General features: G+C 36.8%; 4 protein-coding genes across 10 annotated transcripts; 1 reads left to right on the plus strand and 3 right to left on the minus strand.

Annotated features, from left to right (window-relative positions):
* Positions 1–972: 972 nt before the first annotated feature.
* Positions 973–10,625, minus strand: LOC110865000. Of its 4 annotated transcripts, XM_035974445.1 has the most exons (11): positions 10,374–10,625; positions 10,245–10,309; positions 8,899–8,986; positions 3,944–4,129; positions 3,603–3,870; positions 3,462–3,546; positions 3,273–3,385; positions 3,005–3,086; positions 2,335–2,484; positions 1,302–1,525; positions 973–1,238 (listed from the first exon to the last, which is right to left on the minus strand). In XM_035974445.1, exons 4-11 carry the CDS (start codon positions 4,100–4,102, stop codon positions 1,225–1,227), a joined length of 1,095 nt encoding a protein of 364 aa, XP_035830338.1. In that variant the 5' UTR covers positions 4,103–4,129; positions 8,899–8,986; positions 10,245–10,309; positions 10,374–10,625; the 3' UTR covers positions 973–1,224. The 4 variants fall into 4 exon arrangements, with proteins under 4 accessions (XP_035830338.1, XP_035830339.1, XP_021969871.1 ...); XM_035974446.1 differs by lacking the exons at positions 973–1,238; positions 1,302–1,525 and adding an exon at positions 1,784–2,047 and having other exon boundaries at positions 2,111–2,484; positions 8,904–8,986; XM_022114179.2 differs by lacking the exons at positions 973–1,238; positions 1,302–1,525 and adding an exon at positions 1,784–2,047 and having other exon boundaries at positions 2,111–2,484.
* LOC110944529 (ATP-dependent DNA helicase pif1-like) lies at positions 4,691–6,049 on the minus strand. The gene has a single exon (XM_022186189.1). It carries the CDS (start codon positions 6,047–6,049, stop codon positions 4,691–4,693), a length of 1,359 nt encoding a protein of 452 aa, XP_022041881.1.
* Positions 6,076–7,927, minus strand: LOC110944528. The gene is made up of 3 exons (XM_022186188.1): positions 7,321–7,927; positions 6,994–7,234; positions 6,076–6,880 (listed from the first exon to the last, which is right to left on the minus strand). Exons 1-3 carry the CDS (start codon positions 7,925–7,927, stop codon positions 6,076–6,078), a joined length of 1,653 nt encoding a protein of 550 aa, XP_022041880.1.
* Positions 10,626–11,798: 1,173 nt separating the features above from the next.
* LOC110864999 (inactive poly [ADP-ribose] polymerase RCD1) lies at positions 11,799–18,306 on the plus strand. 4 transcript variants are annotated; one of them, XM_022114177.2, is made up of 9 exons: positions 11,799–12,031; positions 12,974–13,087; positions 14,674–14,819; positions 15,382–16,533; positions 16,637–16,878; positions 17,023–17,090; positions 17,162–17,320; positions 17,403–17,515; positions 18,002–18,306. In XM_022114177.2, the coding sequence occupies exons 4-8, from the start codon at positions 15,482–15,484 to the stop codon at positions 17,505–17,507; spliced, it is 1,626 nt and encodes a 541-aa protein (XP_021969869.1). In that variant the 5' UTR covers positions 11,799–12,031; positions 12,974–13,087; positions 14,674–14,819; positions 15,382–15,481; the 3' UTR covers positions 17,508–17,515; positions 18,002–18,306. The 4 variants fall into 4 exon arrangements, with proteins under 4 accessions (XP_021969869.1, XP_035830340.1, XP_021969868.1 ...); XM_035974447.1 differs by having other exon boundaries at positions 12,979–13,087; XM_022114176.2 differs by lacking the exon at positions 14,674–14,819.
* The last annotated feature ends 812 nt before the right edge of the window (positions 18,307–19,118 follow it).

Here is a 19,118-nt window from a genome sequence, read left to right on the forward strand (position 1 = left end):
GATCCTGCGACACTCTCTGAGGATCCTTAATTCAAACAGAATTGAGGATCCCTGATCCTGATAGTAGTTGAGGATCTATTATCCTTAGGATTGGAAAATCCTCCCCTAACACTTATTTTACTCCTTTTTGTGTTTATTTAATTACAACAAAGAAACAAAAGAGTATTCTTACTTTTGTTAAAGCGTTTGCTAAAAGAAAGAAAATATATTTTTCTTTTAGTTGCCAACTCCGTAAACGACCAAAGAATGAAATCCCACTTGGTTTCAACAGATACACCACCTACTGCCATCGTACGTGTATCTTTATCGCTGCTCCGGAAAAACACTATCGACGGTTACGTGAACTCCGTTACTCGATTTGATATCGACGATTGAACTTGGCTCTGATACCAATTCAAGTCCCAATCGAAAATCAAACCGAATAGAAAAGTTGAAGAAAAGAATTTAGATCGAATAATTCTCAATCTTATTAATCAGAAAATAACTCAAAACTAATTACTGACTCTCAAACCATAACTCGGTTTCTCTGTAGACTCTTCTCTCGACACTTTCTTTAATAATGCCTAACCCTACCTTGGTTTATATAGGCTAACCCTAACTTGGTAACCAAGACATTACCAAATAACCTTAACTTGGTGACCAAGACATTTACCAAATATAATTATAATGTAATTAGGAAACTTAACCAATTATGACAAACTTGTCAACATTGATCCCTCAAGTTCACCGACTTGTGACTTGAACTACTTTGTCACCCTTTTCCCATTACCGACTTGTGACGAGTCGGGAATTACCGCCAACAACTTCCACACAATATACTGATAGAGAATTAAAGAATCATTAACAATTTGTCAAAAATGGTCATCATCTTCACACCAACTGATTTTTCAAAATAACTTGCAACTTATTTTTAAATTAAACTAGTTATTGTGCCCGCGCTTCGCCGCGGGTTAGACTTGGTATTGCGTCGTAATCTTGAAAACAACTACTGGCCAGCCTTTTATAGATCATGAAGTTATTACAAAAAAGAGCATTTTGTTTAGTTACTATCTTAGCTACTAAGTTAAGAAAATATAAATTATAAGTTGCTGGTCTTGTTGATGTTGTTGTTGGCCGTCCTTCTGTGGTTTGTTGCTTGCTGACAACATTCTTAGCATGGTTTGCAAAATGGAGGCCTATATACAAAATATGATTGGTCTACAAAATGGCTAAAGTTCCAGTCTTCTACGCTTTCTTATCTGCGTGTAAAAGTTTAACGGTTAGTAGAATGTGATAGTATGTTATTGAAAGTGGGTGGGTACCTTTGAGTTGATGATATGGCCTTTTGGCTGGGTTGATCTTCGCTGCCGGTGTTGTGGGTAGAAGGCTGGGTGCTGATGTTGTTGTAGGTGGTAGAGCAGTTGTTGGTGTTGTTGCAGGTTGTGGTAGAGCGGTGATGGGTGGTTCTGCAACGCTATTCACAGCAATCGTGCGGTCAGGTTTGATTGTCACATTCATGAGTTTCTGGGTGTTGATGACAGAGTACCTCAAGTTCACCGACTTGTGACTTGAACTACTTTGTCACCCTTTTCCCATTACCGACTTGTGACGAGTCGGGAATTACCGCCAACAACTTCCACACAATATACTGATAGAGAATTAAAGAATCATTAACAATTTGTCAAAAATGGTCATCATCTTCACACCAACTGATTTTTCAAAATAACTTGCAACTTATTTTTAAATTAAACTAGTTATTGTGCCCGCGCTTCGCTGCGGGTTAGACTTGGTATTGCGTCGTAATCTTGAAAACAACTACTGGCCAGCCTTTTATAGATCATGAAGTTATTACAAAAAAGAGCATTTTGTTTAGTTACTATCTTAGCTACTAAGTTAAGAAAATATAAATTATAAGTTGCTGGTCTTGTTGATGTTGTTGTTGGCCGTCCTTCTGTGGTTTGTTGCTTGCTGACAACATTCTTAGCATGGTTTGCAAAATGGAGGCCTATATACAAAATATGATTGGTCTACAAAATGGCTAAAGTTCCAGTCTTCTACGCTTTCTTATCTGCGTGTAAAAGTTTAACGGTTAGTAGAATGTGATAGTATGTTATTGAAAGTGGGTGGGTACCTTTGAGTTGATGATATGGCCTTTTGGCTGGGTTGATCTTCGCTGCCGGTGTTGTGGGTAGAAGGCTGGGTGCTGATGTTGTTGTAGGTGGTAGAGCAGTTGTTGGTGTTGTTGCAGGTTGTGGTAGAGCGGTGATGGGTGGTTCTGCAACGCTATTCACAGCAATCGTGCGGTCAGGTTTGATTGTCACATTCATGAGTTTCTGGGTGTTGATGACAGAGTACATTTTGTCAGGTATTTCTCGCTTGTCATGGTACTTATGGACTGTGATCATTTCCTCGCATGTTATGTTGAGCAAGGTTGTCATAGCCTCATCAAAGAAAACAACACTGGCATCTTGAATGTCGTCAGTTATGATTGCATTGACACAGTACCTGTGGTGGATTAAAGTAATGAAATAAATGAAATAAAAAAAGTTCAACGGATGTGTGTAGATGGAAAACCCAAAATATAAAATCCAAAATTGATGTTTAAGAGTAGGTTATTGAAAGTAGAATAAACGCCAAATGGTTGGGCATGCCTCCCAATAAAAGGAAATTTGTGGTGTGGGTTACTTATATGACTTTTGGGTGTTCGATGTTATCGTCATCTTCACAGACAAATTTAGTAGTGGGCTCTGTCAGTAGGTGTAGTTTCTTTGTTCATTTTGGATTCGGACATGGGGCATAGAACCAAGTGCGGTTGTCGGGTATAGCTTTTATCTTTGCTAGACATGTGAATCGTCCTCGTGTTTTTCTGTCCTTTTTTTTTCGGCGTTTAGCTGTGTGATGGTTACTATGTTCTTGTCGAGTTGTGCGAGGGCCTTTGTTGGCAAGTTTTTAAGTCTGAAATTGTGGTGTAAATGAGATTAAATCAGAATATATTATTGGATAAGATGTTTGTATGTGATGTAACCTTGTTATATAGCTGGCAGTGTCTGCAGTTGTTGGGTTGACGGTAACTGTTGTTGCAGGGGTTGATTCTAGCTGATAATTTCCTGTAGTTGACAGGAAATATAAGATAAAAGTGAACACAGCCAAAACTTTAAAGTTGATTATTGATGACATCCTTCGAAAATAAAGGTTATAAATCACACGTACTAAACTGGTTTCATGTATACAAATCTTGAGTTCGAAATTTTGTATAAAGGAAGCAAAACTACTACTTTATTTTTGTAAATAACCTTCGAAATTTGTGACTGCTGCGGAGGTTATTGCTAGGATGTCTCCTTTCTTGACATGATCAGGTAGCGTAGAGGATTGGTCAGGCCAAAAGGTCATTTCAATTGTGTTTTCCCTGTTTTTTATCAACTGGAACTGGTAAGGTATCTTGTAAATGTTGTTTTAGTGTTTTTTTTTGTATAGGAACGTACCTTGTATCTTGAATGACTACTTTCTTTAGCCTTGTACCTGCTCTTGTTGTCGGGTTGTCGGTGTCCTCGACGCGACCGATGTAATCTGTGAATGTTTAGGTTAGTTAAGGGTTGTATGAGGTGTGTATTTTTTTTGTATACCTGTAAGCATTTTCGGTGGAGTCGCCCTATCTTTTAGTTCGTCAAATGTTGCGAAGTTGTAGTAGTGGTCGGGAATTTGATCGTTGAAAACAGGAACAAAGGTTGCCCGTTTTCCAAGCTTAAGACATGCCTTGTGTGGGACTGCGGGGTTGTAGGTCTTTTGGTCTAGCGAAATGTACTTGTCAACAATGTAGCATGATTGGATGCGGATGATCGAGTCTAGGCGAGCCTTTTCTCCCATAGCTGCTGTTGCTTGAATAGCATCACCCTGCAAGTAGGCTAAACCATTATTTTTGAGTGGTTAGGTATTTGTGATAAGTTATGCTGTTTGTTTCACTTACGTGTGTATCCACGAATAGGTAGCAGAATTCAGCATTTTGTTGAGCAGGTGTCCATTTTTTAAGAACTCTTATTTGTATAGGTTCTCCTTCTTGATTGTTCTTGATAGCAGATATGGGTCTGTAGCAGATTGACATTTGTCTTTGATCAGATGTTGACATTTGTCTTTGATGACGACGGAACGGTACCTGTTCAAGATGTATACATTGATTAGTCGCCATTCATATTAAAGTAATTGGTAAACCTTTCAAGATGAATATGCATGTTTCGTGTAAAAAAGAACAAAAAGATATATAAATATAGTGCGTGCATCAAATACCTTCCGGTGTTTTTACACGTATAAGTACAGAAAACTATGTTCAGATAATTGAATTCAGGAAATCTGCTTCTATATATATAAGTACACAAAACTATATTCATATAATTGAATTCAGAAAATCTGAGTAAACTATGTTTTTTGTTTTAGATATCTCGTTTTCTTCGGATGGAACAATCAGGACTCTCAACGCGTTAGGTGTTGTTGCCCTTGACATAGCTACGTGTAGTTGACCATGACCAAAGACGGGTTGAGGAAGGTAAACTCCTATTTTATCTAGAGATTGTCCCTGACTTTTGTTTATAGTCATTACATAACAGAGTTTTAGTGGAAATTGTTTTCTCTTAAAGGTAAACGGTAATTCGTTATCTTTGTATGTAAGGCTTATTCGTGGTATGTATACACAATGGCCTATCATTGTACCAGTGATGATTTATGCCTCTATGATTCGGGGTAATAGTTGTGTAACTATAAGTCTTGTACCGTTACATAGACCAGCTGCAGGGTTAAGATTTCTAAGCAATATGACCGGTGCATTAACTTTTAACTGTAAACAATGCAGTGGTAGTCCATTAAAGTCTAGCAGATTTAGGTATTCTGTTGGGTACAACATTTCGGTGTCACCGCGATCACCCATGTGGGGAAGTGCTGAATCAACACTGTTGTATGTGATGCTTGATCCATGGCACATTTGGAGTATGGCAAGATTGATTTCTTGGGCTGTTTCGTTCTTAGGGCAGACAGTGGCTTTTCTAGAAAACGAACTCGCGGATGGGTTTTGTAAGGTGTCCGCATCATATATAAATTGTATTAGTTCGTTGAGTGCACCGTCTTTAAATGGTATTAAGTATTGTGTTGGTATTTCTATGTTTTTCGTATTTTCAAGGTCGTTTATTTCTGGTGTTCCTAGTTTACCATCGCCTAGAGCAAGGAGCCACGAAGAGAATTCTGCAATAGAGTTTCTTTCGGATAAACTAAGATTCGGCCTTTCTAGACGCATGTTTTGGCTTAGTTGATAGATCTTGAAATGTTTCCACAGGTGTGAGTTAGGTAATGTTGAGGCCAAGATTAATGCTTTTGAAGCCTTTGGAACTATCGGTAGTGTTTGTCGAAAGTCGCCACCTAGTAACACGGATTTCCCACCGAAAGGTATGTTAGGATTATTAAATAGATCTTGTAAGGATTTGTCTAATGATTCAAAACAGCTACGATCATTCATTGGTGCTTCATCCCAAATAATTAGGGAAGCCTCTATTATCAATTGTGCAAGATGTGTTTTCTTTTTTATTAGGCACAATGACTCGTCTGATAAGTCAAGCGGTATTTTAAACCGAGAGTGAGCTGTTCTGCCAGAAGGTAGCAATAGAGAAGCAATTCCGGATGATGCAACTGCCAAAACAATATTGCCTCTAGAGCGCAAAGCAGAAATGATAGTCGTCCATAAGAATGTTTTCCCAGTACCACCGTGACCGTATACAAAACCTAGTACGTGTTTGTTAGATGTTACTGATGTTATGATGTCTTCATATATGTGTAGTTGTTGAGAGTTAAGTCTGGCTCGACATGTTTCATTTTCAAGTGCTAGTTGTTCTCTATCATAGTTCTTTTCTTCCATTAGGAGTCTATTTCTTAGCCGTTCAATGAAATTAGGCATTGGCATTGGCAGGCCGAAGTCTGACAGTGACTTTGGAATGGCACCTGTGCGCAATAATAACTCAACTTCATATAAGACAACCTGCATTTGATCTTCAGCGTTAGCTATGCTATAGTTACGTGTCATGTCGTCAGCCATTTTGTGCCATTGTTGATTCCATAGTTCTACGGGATTTGATATGTCACAGTACAAAAGCATATGGGTGAATAATGAGTGCAATTTGGGGGCAGTGGCCCATATTGCAGCCTCATTGAATGCATGGGACCATTCTTGATCGTTTTCAAGTAAGCCCAGCTTTTCACATGCAGCACGGTACGTTGGACAGGGTCCCCATGCACCGTTTTTATGGATTTAAATGACTGACAACCTCTTTGATGATTTAGAAGCATCCTTAAGAAAAATCTTTCGCCACTACTTGGATGTACATATATAAGCCTACCAATGGCTGGTGTTTTGTTAGATGCTCTTTGAATCCAGACCTTGGCAGAGAGATCCCATTTATCCTGAAGAAGATAATCAACGTATCTTAAGTGACGTCCAGTAGCATCAATTTGGTTATTGCGTAGCCATTCGGTAAGAGTAGTTTGCTTAGCATATGAATTTTCTAACACGTTGTCGAGTTGGTCATTGTCCTTGAATGTAACATTTTGCATGTTTTCTAAATGGACGGATAGTACCTGTACAAGCGGATTCCTATAGTGTATTGGGAAGTTAAGAATCCTCCATGATGCTTCATGTGGACATATGAATCGACCGTCAACAAAGTTTTGAATCTCATCAATGTAGGGCTGTGCATTTTGGGTGTCATCTGGGGCATTAACAGCTTTATGCACCTTATATCGTATACGATCTGCACCTTTAGAGATGTACTTAAACAGGTACTTAATGAGCAAGCTCCAACCACAATACTCAACATTTATGTGAGCCATAAAGTGCAAAGACAAAGTTTGATTATATGGAACAACGTATCTATTGTCAAGAATAACACCATTCTTGTTTACAGTAAATCCGTTAATATCACGTTTGTAGTGAACATAACCATTTTTGTCAAAGAATGTTGTTTGTTGATAGGTCTTTGGAACTTTTTACTGCAAGACCCATCAGACATGCATGGTGAATCGGGTCTGACTAAACCACACGGACCATGAATCATAAGATCACTAACAACCATATAGAGATCGGGCTCTCTTTCGGGATCTGGTATTTCTGCGGATATATAGTTATCCACCTCAGCAGCACTCCTTATTTTGCATGCTTCAGTTACCCAAAAAAGCAGGTGGCAATGAGGTAACCCTCTTTTCTGAAACTCTATGGTATACAAATCTACATTCGTAGATAAGCAAACGAACATTAGTCAAGGGAATTGCTAATTTGTAAAATTGAAATAGAAGAACTGGTAAGAGAAAGACCTGCGGCAACTTCACCAAAAGGTCTTTTAGTCTTAAGGAAAGCTATAAGCGACTTGGCTTTAATTTGAAAAACTCTTGCTATACTGTCAGGACGATCTTCTGGCCTAAGAGAAGGGTATTTGGACATATATCTTTGTATTTCAGGCCATTTAACGTTACATGTGAAAGTGATAAAGTATTGAGGATTTCCATGGACCCTACAAATAGCTAATGCATCTAGGTAGTGTTTGTACATGTAACGTGGGCCACCAACAAAAGAAGATGGTAAAATCATTCGCTTTCCTATTGATTGTCCTTCAAGATCTCCTTGTTGGATAGCATCATGTATTCCTTGAAGGAACTCGTTACGGAACGTGTTTTGGTTTTTTCTATAATAATCAAGTCGACTTTGCTCAATGCATACGTATGCATCAACAACAAATTGTTGGAAAAGCCTACCACCGTTTAAGAGTAGCGTATATACATTAAAGCGGTCATGTAACAGATAGCTGTAATACATGTTTATAGACAACTTTGTGTCTTTATTTGACGGAGCAACACGCAAATGCATATCAGGGGACCATCCACTTTCACCATGTAGGAAAAGAAGTGGATATTGTAAGGGCATGTATGACGAATGAAACTTGCTTATACGTTTAGGCTGGCCATCTTAGTGATTAATAATTATATCAAAGTCTGTGGATGAAGAATCTCCTTCAGGTAGTATAGCACCAATAGAACCAGGGGAGGGTTTGTCATAGGACAACGCATTATGAGAAGCATACAAACGTATGCAAAAGTTAGGTACATTAGATGAAGAACACACATCCCTAGCAGTCCTAAAAAGTCTTACCAGCTCATTCGAACTCTCAAGGGTATTTATAAGAAAGAGAACTATTTCTTGCCTAAGAAGTGAACGGTTATCAGACGAAAAAACAGCTAAACGGTTCGAAACCTCGTTCTCCGTATCATATATGTACATTTGCAAGAACCGTGGTTTCTCGTTTGGTGGTGGACACATACTACCGAGGTAATGATGAATTTAACCCTCTATTTTAAACACATAAGGACCAGCGCCGTCATTTATTGTATGATCGACCGTTGCACCAAAAGATGTCATAGAAAACATAGAGTTGTAAGACCTGATGTTCGAAAGAAAGGGAGAGTCTTCGTACAAAAGAATAACATTAGCATTAGGATTTTTAGGATAAGGTAGCACAACCTGGACACCCTTACAACATTGTGTGTATTTTAGACATGTACTTGTGGAGAGGGAAATGCAACGCTCATCGTACCAAAATAAGGCATCACAGAATTCCCATACCCTATTGCAGTCACCATTATCTATGTAAAATGACAATGATCGATTAGGAACTCGTCGGGATCGTCTAGAAGATGAAATCTGAGTCATCAGTGTTATAGACGTGGAACATTCACCAATAAACGTTGATGGATTACGACGTTTTCTCGGATTTGACATATTTGACTATAGTAATAGGCAATAAGACGATAATAACCAGAATATTATAAAGATATAGCAACAATAATGATGTCGTTTAAGTTACGTAAAGCAAAATTGATTATAAGAAAGATTAGTACCTTACGTTATATAAGATAACTACTTTTAGTTTGGAATATGCAGCCAAATTTGCTCCACTATAACCAGTGCAAAGCGAAAGAGAAGAACCTACAATAGCACATAAGTTAACACCAATTTGATAAAGATTCCATTTTGATCAGAAATTTATGACACTGAGCGTTATAAAACACCAACTATCATAATATTGAAGAATTTTGGAGTGTAAGAACAAAATTGAGTCCAATTTAATGTAGGGATGAGCAGCAGCGAACCGATACCGGTACTTACTGAATATACCGGTTTGTTACCGATAGTACGGGTATTTACCGGCGTTTTACCCATAAACACCGGTACTGGGGAAAACTATCCATGTGTGTATATATATATATGGCGATGTAAAGATAAGTTATAAAGCTATTACATGTTCCCAGCTATAAAGTTACAAAGCTGTTATAACTTTAAAGCTGGTACAATTTTGAAAGCTTCAAAAGTTATTAAAACTGTTATATGTTCCCAGCTATGCATAAACTCACGGCCCAACATCTCTTACTTTTGGATCCATGAAAGTATGGGCAGCCAACATTATTTATTTTTGGGCTTTCAAAAATCACGAAGACTCCCAGCAACATTAAAAAAAGAATTGGAGCCGTGAAACATGAGGGGAGGATTCCTATCAATTATTGGAGCATATTATCGATTTTTGGGTGAAACATGAGGGGAGGATTCCTATCAATTATTGGAGCATATTATCGATTTTTGGGGGAGCAACATAAGACGGCATTATCATCTTGACATTAGGGGCCACATATCGACTTTGGGCTCCCAAATCGGCCCAACAACATCTTCAATCCTATCGAATTAGGGGCAGCCGTACATCACGATTGGAACTCATCACAGCATCATCATTAATCATCCATCTTCCGCAAATACCGATTCGATCAGTTTATAACTCTATGACCCGAACCCAAGCTGACTAAACTGGTACGGTTTATCACCACAGACGCTTTTCATGACGCATTGAAGAGATGAAAAGGGTTGTAGAAACACAAAAGATACGACACGTTATACTCTATTTGTATTAGAAAAACATTGATATCACAACACAGTCTTTGTAAATCAAAGATTGTATATAAATAACATACAAAAGGACATGCATTTCATCAAACACCTTGTGAGCATGATTAAAACAATCAAAGATTGTATATAAATAACATACAAAAGGACATGCATTTCAACAAACACCTGGTGAGCATGATTAAAACTATCAAACCAGAGCATGACTAAAACAATCAAAACACATGCATCATTAACAACAAAATCTAAATCCTAAACCCAATAGATTAACATAAGAAACAAACGGACAAACCTGTGATTTTAAGATTTAATCAGACTTGAGATCGTGGAAGTGCTTGAAACTCTACATTATAACACCTGCGATTACAGGAAGATCGATCAAATAAATTAATTCAAGGAGGCTTCAAACAGACTATCATACCTGAACAACTTCTGGGAGACTGAATGAACGCAGAAAGCAAATGAGGAAATTAATGAAGAAAGAAGACAGAGTTGCAAAGGGGAAACTGATGCGGACAGAGCTTTGATCTTTGGGAGTAAAGGAAAGAAAGGATTTAAGAGGTTAAGAGATGACTTGTTTAACACCTGGACATATGGGATTACCAGAAACCTGGACAGGTGGGATTACCAGAAACGAACACCACAACAGAAATAGCTACAATAGTATAAACTCACAAACAAAAGTTTAATATTTAATATATATATTAATATAAGTGAATAATAATTAGATAAAGACTATTTCCGCCTAGTCACGATCATGACATTAAATTAAAAAATGTAAAATAGCATTGATGTTGGTTTCCTCTATGCACTAAAATAACCACAATATTGTTGATAAGGTTTTTATAATAAAAATTTAATTATGAGAGGGGGACGTGTTATGTTAAAATCTCATAGACGATAGTGATTAAAAGAAATTTGTCATAAAAAAAGCCATACATTATAAAATGCTAATAAACTTTTCTTGATCTATAAGGTAACGTTCGTTTCATGGAATGAAATGGAATGGAATTAGGAAGTTTTTCTTTGTAAATTGATCTTGGTTGGGGGAGGGAGGAATTTGAAATCCCATGAATTTCTTTAATCAATGAAATTTGTGACTATTTCAACATTCCATTCCATTCCTTCCTTAGAGTGAAGGATTTCTAAGGAATGTTGAAATAGTCACAAATTTCATTGATTAAAGAAATTCATGGGATTTCAAATTCCTCCCTCCCCCAACCAAGATCAATTTTACAAAGAAAAACTTTCTAATTCCATTCCATTCCATTCCATTCCATGAAACGAACGCTACCTAAATTTTAGCATAGTCACAAGTTGTGTTTTGAATATTCTATAGCACTTTGAAACGTTATGTGGAAGATTTCTAGAAGTAACCTTTTTAGTCCTATTTATTCATCGACTTCTTTTACACTTTTTAGTCCCTGGTTTCAAGATCTATATTAATTAAACAACTACAATATACTAGATATAGTTTAAGAGTAGGAATAACTACAATATACTAGATATACTTTTAAGAGTAGGAATATAATAACACCACCTTTGTAAAAACAAAATCACTAGATATAGTTTAAGAGTAGGAATATCATAACATCACCTTTAAAAAACAAAATCACCTTTAATCCCTTAAAAAAAACAAAATAAAAAACAAAGAAACTTGTATACTTGTACGTTACATCATGTGTGGCATCACTTTGACGTAATAAAACAAATATCTTATCTTAATATATACTATGATAAAAAAAACTTTCAAAACGCATTTATTCTCTAAAAAGTAAACGTTACGTAGCTAACACTCCAAACGACGTCGTGTCACATCTCTTCCATAACTACCCCTAAATCATCCACCGTCATTTTTCTCTCCTCCGTTTATTTTCCGTCAATCAAATCCCTCAATTCACACACATAAACTCCGTTAAAGCTCCGTCAACTCCTCTTTAACGTCGCTGTCTGTAAATTCAACTTTCGCCGCAAAAACGACGAATAAATAAAGAATCGAACGATCGATCGATTGATCGTGTTCATCATAACGCATCAGATTTTAGTGATTTGTGCTTGTGGTGTACAGTTGTTGTGTTGGTGAGTTCCTTTAATCGAGTTTATGTTTTTTTTTTTTTTTTTTTTTTTTTTTTTTTTTTTTTTCCGATTTAGGGTTTTGTTTCTGTGTTTTTCAACAGATCGGTACTCAATTATGTTGTTATGTGGTATATAAGTGATTGTTAACAGATCGGTAGGTTTTATTATTTTATGAATTGTTTATTATAATTTTCCGAGATTAAGGTTTTTCTAGGGTTTGTAAGATGAGAATTTGTGAATTTAATGAATTACATAGCTAGCTTTCTGGTGATAAATTGTTGTTTGTTTTATTTTCTGTTGGTTGGTGACTGTGAATTTTTATGGCTTCAGGAAGTTTAACTAGGATTGTATGAAGTAGTTGTTATGAAAAAGGATGTATAGATTTGTGATTTGTGCCTTGGAAAGTGGAACTTTAGTGTTGATTTATGCGATTAGTACGTCAATCGTCGAGTAGTCTTAACTGTATGCATGGACACTTTCCAGCTACACCTCAAGGAGCCATGAATGAAGTAAACATACGTGTTTTGTTGATTAGAGCCATACAGAGTTTAAACTTCAAATTATATAAAATTGGCAATTTTTGATTCATAGTTAAGCAATGAGAAAGATGACAAATGTATAGTTGTATACTGGCATTGGGAACTTATTATGGGCTGGATTTTTACGGTGGCTTATATGAACGTATGCTCTCTTTAAGACGATGAGATGAGATGACTATTTGAACACTTTATGTACTTGCTTATAAGACGGATATGTGTGGATCGTGGAGTAGGTGTAGGCTTATGAATGGTGGTGCTTTTTATAGCCTCAAAGCATTTCATGTTTGAATTCCTTGGAAAACAAAGAAATTGCATGTGTGGTAATATATAGATTCTTCACGGAAAAGATGTGGTGTTCTATTAATGGTAATTTTTTACAAGTTATAACGGATGTTTTGTGTTTTAGTGTAGTACTTGTTAGAGCGTTAACTACTTACTGATATGATCGGAAATTTGTCAACCTCAAACATTGAAAGGGAAATGGCCACATTATGCAGACGGGAAGTCGTTTTTAAAAATGGTATGTTCTCTTAACTTCAATGATCGTTGAGCATGGTTTTGTATTGAAATTTGCTAAATTTAATTTTGTTGACCACCTAATTGAGTTTTTCAATCATCATTGTCTTTAGTTTGTTGTTCATTTATTTGAGTCTTTTCTTAGTTATTGCAAATTGTAAATAGCATTTATTGCTATGCATCAGGAGAATTTTTATTGCTAGTGGTTGAATCTTAGAAGATCAACTTTTCTATGTATATCAGTATATGTTCTCACTGATAGTATTTTGTACGTTAAAATCCGTAAGTTATTTTGTACACCCGCGTGCGAATACTATTATGATATCCTTGTTTCTATTATCTTCCACTGGAGCTTTAATCGTAATTTATATTATGATAACATATATTTCTTTTCTTTCCGTGAAAATCATCTTCCCAATTCCCATGCATGACTGAAACCTAATAGCTTATAATATTAAGTAATTATGTGTCTACTTGTATGGTTCACGTTCACACATGCACATGTGAGATGTGATGTAGCCAAAGCTACACATCTAGACAATTAATGTATTGTCGGATGTGGGTGGATAAGTGGATAGCTATTGCGTTATCCGACAACATGGGGTTATATCATATGACGAAAAATGTTTAGAATAATAAGGGAATTGAGAGAACTTCTCTAACCCTTACTATCTATATAGTGAAGTCAACAAAACGAAAGCCTATATATTAGGACTCATAATACTAAGAACACGTCTAGCTCTCCAACTAGAAAATTAACATGACAAAAATATTAAAGTAAATTGCAAGGATCATCCTTGTAGTTTCTTGAATTACATGGATCATCATTTTATTTGAAATATGCAACACAAACGACTTCTATTTGGATGGCTGATTAAAGTTGATGTTAGACCTTGTCATGTACAACACATCATCCCTCTCTCTCTCTCTCTCTTGTTATCAACTTATTATTGTTACATGATTATGTTCTAAAACTCCATGCATTAAATAGCGAACCCCAAATTGATGCCGACAACCACCTATACTGCCAGTGGCGGATCTAGAAAATCCGCCAAGCCGTAACGTTTTATAAATAAGCCGTAACGAAATCGAAAAAACCTCAAATTTTTCCAAAATTTACACTAATTTTTCCATTTTTTTCCGCGCCAAGCCGTAGCGGGCGTTGCCCCCGGCATAAAGGTAGCTCCGCCCCTGTATACTGCGTAACCTGAGAAGAGAAAGGGAGTCGACATTGTCGTGGTGGCGACAAGGCGGTCCATGAAACCTAGATACACATCTGCAAAACCTGGGTTGATAATTTCAGCTCGATTATTCCACGAAGATGGAAGAGGGGATGAGGGAACGGTGTGGGTTGGCGGCGGCAGTTACTGGTTAGTGGTGGCCGATGATGATGAGGGGAGAGAGGATGGAGGACGTATGTAGAGTATGATATATGTGTGTGTGTGTGTGGGTGCGCGCACGTGTGTGTGCGGGTGCGCGTGTATGCATATATTTGTGTGTATGTATATATGTGTGTATATCGGATTGGGAAGGGGAAGGGGGAGGGGTATTTAAAATGACAGATTTACCCTCATGTGCTGCACATGACAGGCTCAACGATCTTCCAGATAACGAACCACTGGTGTTGCACATTTTGAAGAAATGATGATCACTGTAATTTCAAAAGTTAAAGAACGAAATCCGTAATCTACATGCTACCATGAGGACGATCCGTGTCATTTACTCTAAATAAGAAGGTAAATCTGATCTTAGGCAAGTTATCAACTAAAAGGAAAGAATAATCCTAGATAAAGGGAATAAAATGAAATAAATATTTATTTCCTTGAGAAAATTATCATTGATTCCATAAATAATAACCCCAGTTCCTTGTAGAGCAGGATTTTTTCTTGATTGGTCATCAGGTTCGTGCATGTTATAATTTTTTTATTGATAAATTCGTTCAATAAAGAAGGTTTATTTTTGTAGTTAGGGAATATCATTGATAAGGATTAGTGGATTAGGATCATTGGATTATTATGCTTTATCTGACTGGAAATTTGCTGCAAATTATACTGGTGCTATTGCGATGTTTTTTTTCCTCTTTTCCACCTTCGTTTTGAACAGCAATCTAATCTACTCCCAACTCTACACGATTGGACTAGAACCCTCGACCACATAGTGAGGGACACCCTTTTGAATTATTAATTCCGTGAGTTATGTATATCAATATAATACAGAACATCCAGAAAGGTGGAATCCCTCAACATTGTTGGAATTTTTAAATCTATGATATCTGATTGTTTTTTTCATCATATGCAGGACTAGCAATTTCTTCAACACCTCGTTTTGAGTATCGTAGGTTACTTCAGGTAGGTGGTTTTTAGGTTTTAGTGTAAATACAATTTAGCTTTGTAGATAAATGGCATCAAAGTGGGTCAAAGTATCAGACGGTGATAGTGCAATCATTGTTAGTCCTAAAAGGAAAAGCGCATCTCAAGTAGCTAGAGCTAGCAACCGCGCGTTAACTGTGAGGCCTAGCCCGTTATCGAATCAAACCGGAAAGAGAAAGAGAGATGAAAGCTTTAAGTGTTTCTCATCTAGAAAAAGTTTACTCAAGAACTACTTAAATTTTACAAAAAGTGGAGTACTCAAACATTTGCTTTTCTCCCAAGATGGTCAATGGAATGATTTTTCCCAAGATGTTATTGACTTGGTCAAGGAAGATTTCTTGGCTAAGAAGTTATCAATTGAAGTGAAGTTTAACGGGCGTCATGTAATGTTAGATATCTTGCATATGGTCGAAGTAGATTTGAAAACTGGTGTACAGAAACCTATAGCATGGATCGATGACACAGGTAGTTGCTTTTTCCCTGAATCATATTCTAGTTATGAAAGTCATCAATGCGGTAAGTCCGAGGCACAAAATAATGTAGAACTTGCTGAATTAGAGTCTTCTATTACTCCTGAAATTAAATTGCGTGTCGAGATTGAACTTAATGGACTAAGTAACAATAATTTCGAGGAGTGCATGGGCGAGTCAAATGTCCAAGAGTCAAATACTAAAAGGGCCAAAGTTGACCACAACTTAAATGAACGTCGTTGCAAACAACTAGATTCAACAGCTGACCAATTTGTTGAGCAAATTCAACAGAGTGATGATTGCAAAACTTTGGACCCTGAAACTGTCAGAAACATGTTTATCAAGGACGTTGATCCAGCGTTGAAAGTTGAGATAGTTGATGTCAAGAAATGTACCGGTGATATTATGGAATCAAAGCTAGAGCTTTTCTTGAAGCAACTTGAAATTACACAAAAGCAACGTGGGAATGCAAATGTGAAATATGCCTGGTTCATGTCTCCCACAGATGTGAACTCTAGCACTGTGGTTTATGGGCTCGGACATGATGGGCCCAAACTTGGAAGATATGGGTATGGGGTCCACCTTACAGCTGTTAACTCTCCGGACAACAGGTTCAATCAAGCTTTTATGTTTTATGTTCTGAACTAGTGTTTGTTTCTCAAGTTTTTCTATATATGCCTTTGTGGAGTTTTTAATTGTTTGCTGTGATTACAGTGCTACTATTTGTGATATTGACGAAAAAGGAGTAAGATGCATGGTGTTATGCCGTGTGATATTGGGAAATACGGAACTTGTTTTACCTGGATCTAAACAATTTTATCCAAGTGACGAGTCGTTTGACAGTGGAGTGGATAATCTCGATAACCCGAAACATTATGTTGTTTGGAACATGAATACAAATACCCATATCTATCCTGAATATGCTGTCACTGTCAACACATCCCCAATCGCTCAAGGTAGTAGTAGTTCATGTCATCCAACTCCAACTTCACTTACCTTTTCCATCGTTTTTTGTAACATCATAATTACACACGGAAATAGAAACCCTGATTTCTAATATTCCATTCCCTTCGTATCACTATGTTTCTGATATTGCACAGGGAATCTGAATATAACAACCCAAGATCCCGAGGGACCCATGCAAGTAGATTCCTCACCTAGCAAACCGGTGAGTTTTCATCATGTTATAATAAATTTAAAGCGGAAGTTTATCTGATTATCATTTGGAAAATGAATTAGGAGCACGTGTATGTGGAAAAGGACCCGTGTGTTGGATCAAGCACCTCTAAGGCTCCTAAATCTCCTTGGATGCCGTTCTCTAAGCTGTTTGAAGCTATTTCGGATAAAGTAGCTCCAGATGATATGAAGCTAGTGCATATCTTATATGAGTCTCTTAAGGTATGATGACTGCCGACACATCATCTGTATGAATTTGTCTTGTGTTTTAAATGTTTGCTTGCTTTTGTTGGTGATTTTGTAGGGAAAGAAAACGAGCCGGGAAGAGTTTATCAGGAAGCTGCGAGCAATTGTCGGGGATCAGATATTAAGGTCTACTATATCCAGTCTTCAGTCCTCCAGGGCTTAAGTCGATTGGTAATCTCGCAATTGTTGCTCTTGGATTTTAGATAAATTTTTTCACTGAAAATTATACAAGTTCTAAACAAACAAACTTAGTAAAATGTGTAACTCGTACGAACCTCGCTAATTTAGAATGGGTCCAAATGGACCAGCACCACCCGCCGCTAGTGTCTGCCGCCACCACCTACCGGTCAATTCGAGCCCGTTTCATTCATAAGCCGTCTCGACCCATACTTTGGGTTAAAATGGGTCACTTTTACACGCCCGTTTTGCTTTGCTTAGGTGAATAAGTGAGGCATGGTTTAATGGTTTATAATAGATCATATATTTGTTCACAAGATAAACATTATTCACAGTTATAGATCATATATTTGTTCACAAGATAAACGTTTCATAGTTATTAGTTTATGGGTCCGACATGGACTTTAAAATCTGTTGTTCTAAGCTTAATAACATTGTCTAATCATACAAAATACAACTTATGAATCTTGTATTCTTCAGGTCTTGGATTTTTGCTGAAGTTGATTACATCGACGAGTAATCATCCTTATTTTGCAAGACATCAGAAGTTAGGAAGTGATTTAAAGAAATTTAAGGTGGCAAATAACTCCAAAGAACTCATGATGTCAGTTTGCTTTTGGTATTTCAGCTTTGTAAATCTGGGGTTTTCCAATTAGATCGGTATTTTGAGTTTGCTCTATGTTTAGATTAGGTTAAACCATAAGGATCTATATACATTGAGTTGTTAGATATCAATCTCTCCAGCCATCCTCTCTATAAGATGATCTTGCAAAGTGGTTGCGTCATGACGTGTGTTTTGGGATGAAATATATCTGAGTAGGCTAGTCTTCATTTCACCATTGGATCTTGTTACTATCTAAATCAGTATCTTAGTTTTAGAAAAAGATTAGTTTTTCTTCGTTCTCAATACAATTTTTATAAATAGTCCCATCTAACTTCTTTACATAGCTACTAGAGTTACCTAAGGGGTGATGGAAAGATGTGCATCCCCATGAGATTAAGGGTTATAGGAAACATAGTGAATAAAATGTGTAGATTTAGAAGTAGAATTGTTTAAAAAGTTTGTGGTTTGGAGCTCGTTCAGATATAGCTTGGAAAAAGCTCGCTCTATATGGTTTGGTTTGAAACTGAGCCTAGCTCGGCTTGTAAAGAGCCTGATTGGCTCGCTTGGTAGCTCAGCTCGGATTATTCTGCTTATAATATATTTTATTTTTATATACATTATAATATATTACAAAACATTAATTATTATTTATTGTATTTTGGAGTGTCATTTGATATCTGTGACATATTTGAAGGTTGATTACCATACTAATTAACTAATGTTGCATTTTGTTGAAATTTGAAACTTTTTTTTTTGAGTTGAACTTGATTTTGGCTTTTAACGTATTAGGTTGAACTTATTTTGTATATATTCTTTCGAACTATTGAATAATATTTAAGACTACTGAATTCCGAGAGCTATGCAATAATTTTTCTTTTTAAAATCGAGCCAAACCAAATCGAACTGAGCCAGCTCAGTTTAAAACAAAGCCGAGCCTGAGCTTAGATTTTCAGCTCGATTTCAAACCTGAGCCACTCAGCTCGGCTCAGCTCA

The sequence above is a fragment of the Helianthus annuus genome, chromosome 6 (assembly GCF_002127325.2).
Source record: "Helianthus annuus cultivar XRQ/B chromosome 6, HanXRQr2.0-SUNRISE, whole genome shotgun sequence".
Lineage (NCBI taxonomy): Eukaryota > Viridiplantae > Streptophyta > Magnoliopsida > Asterales > Asteraceae > Helianthus > Helianthus annuus.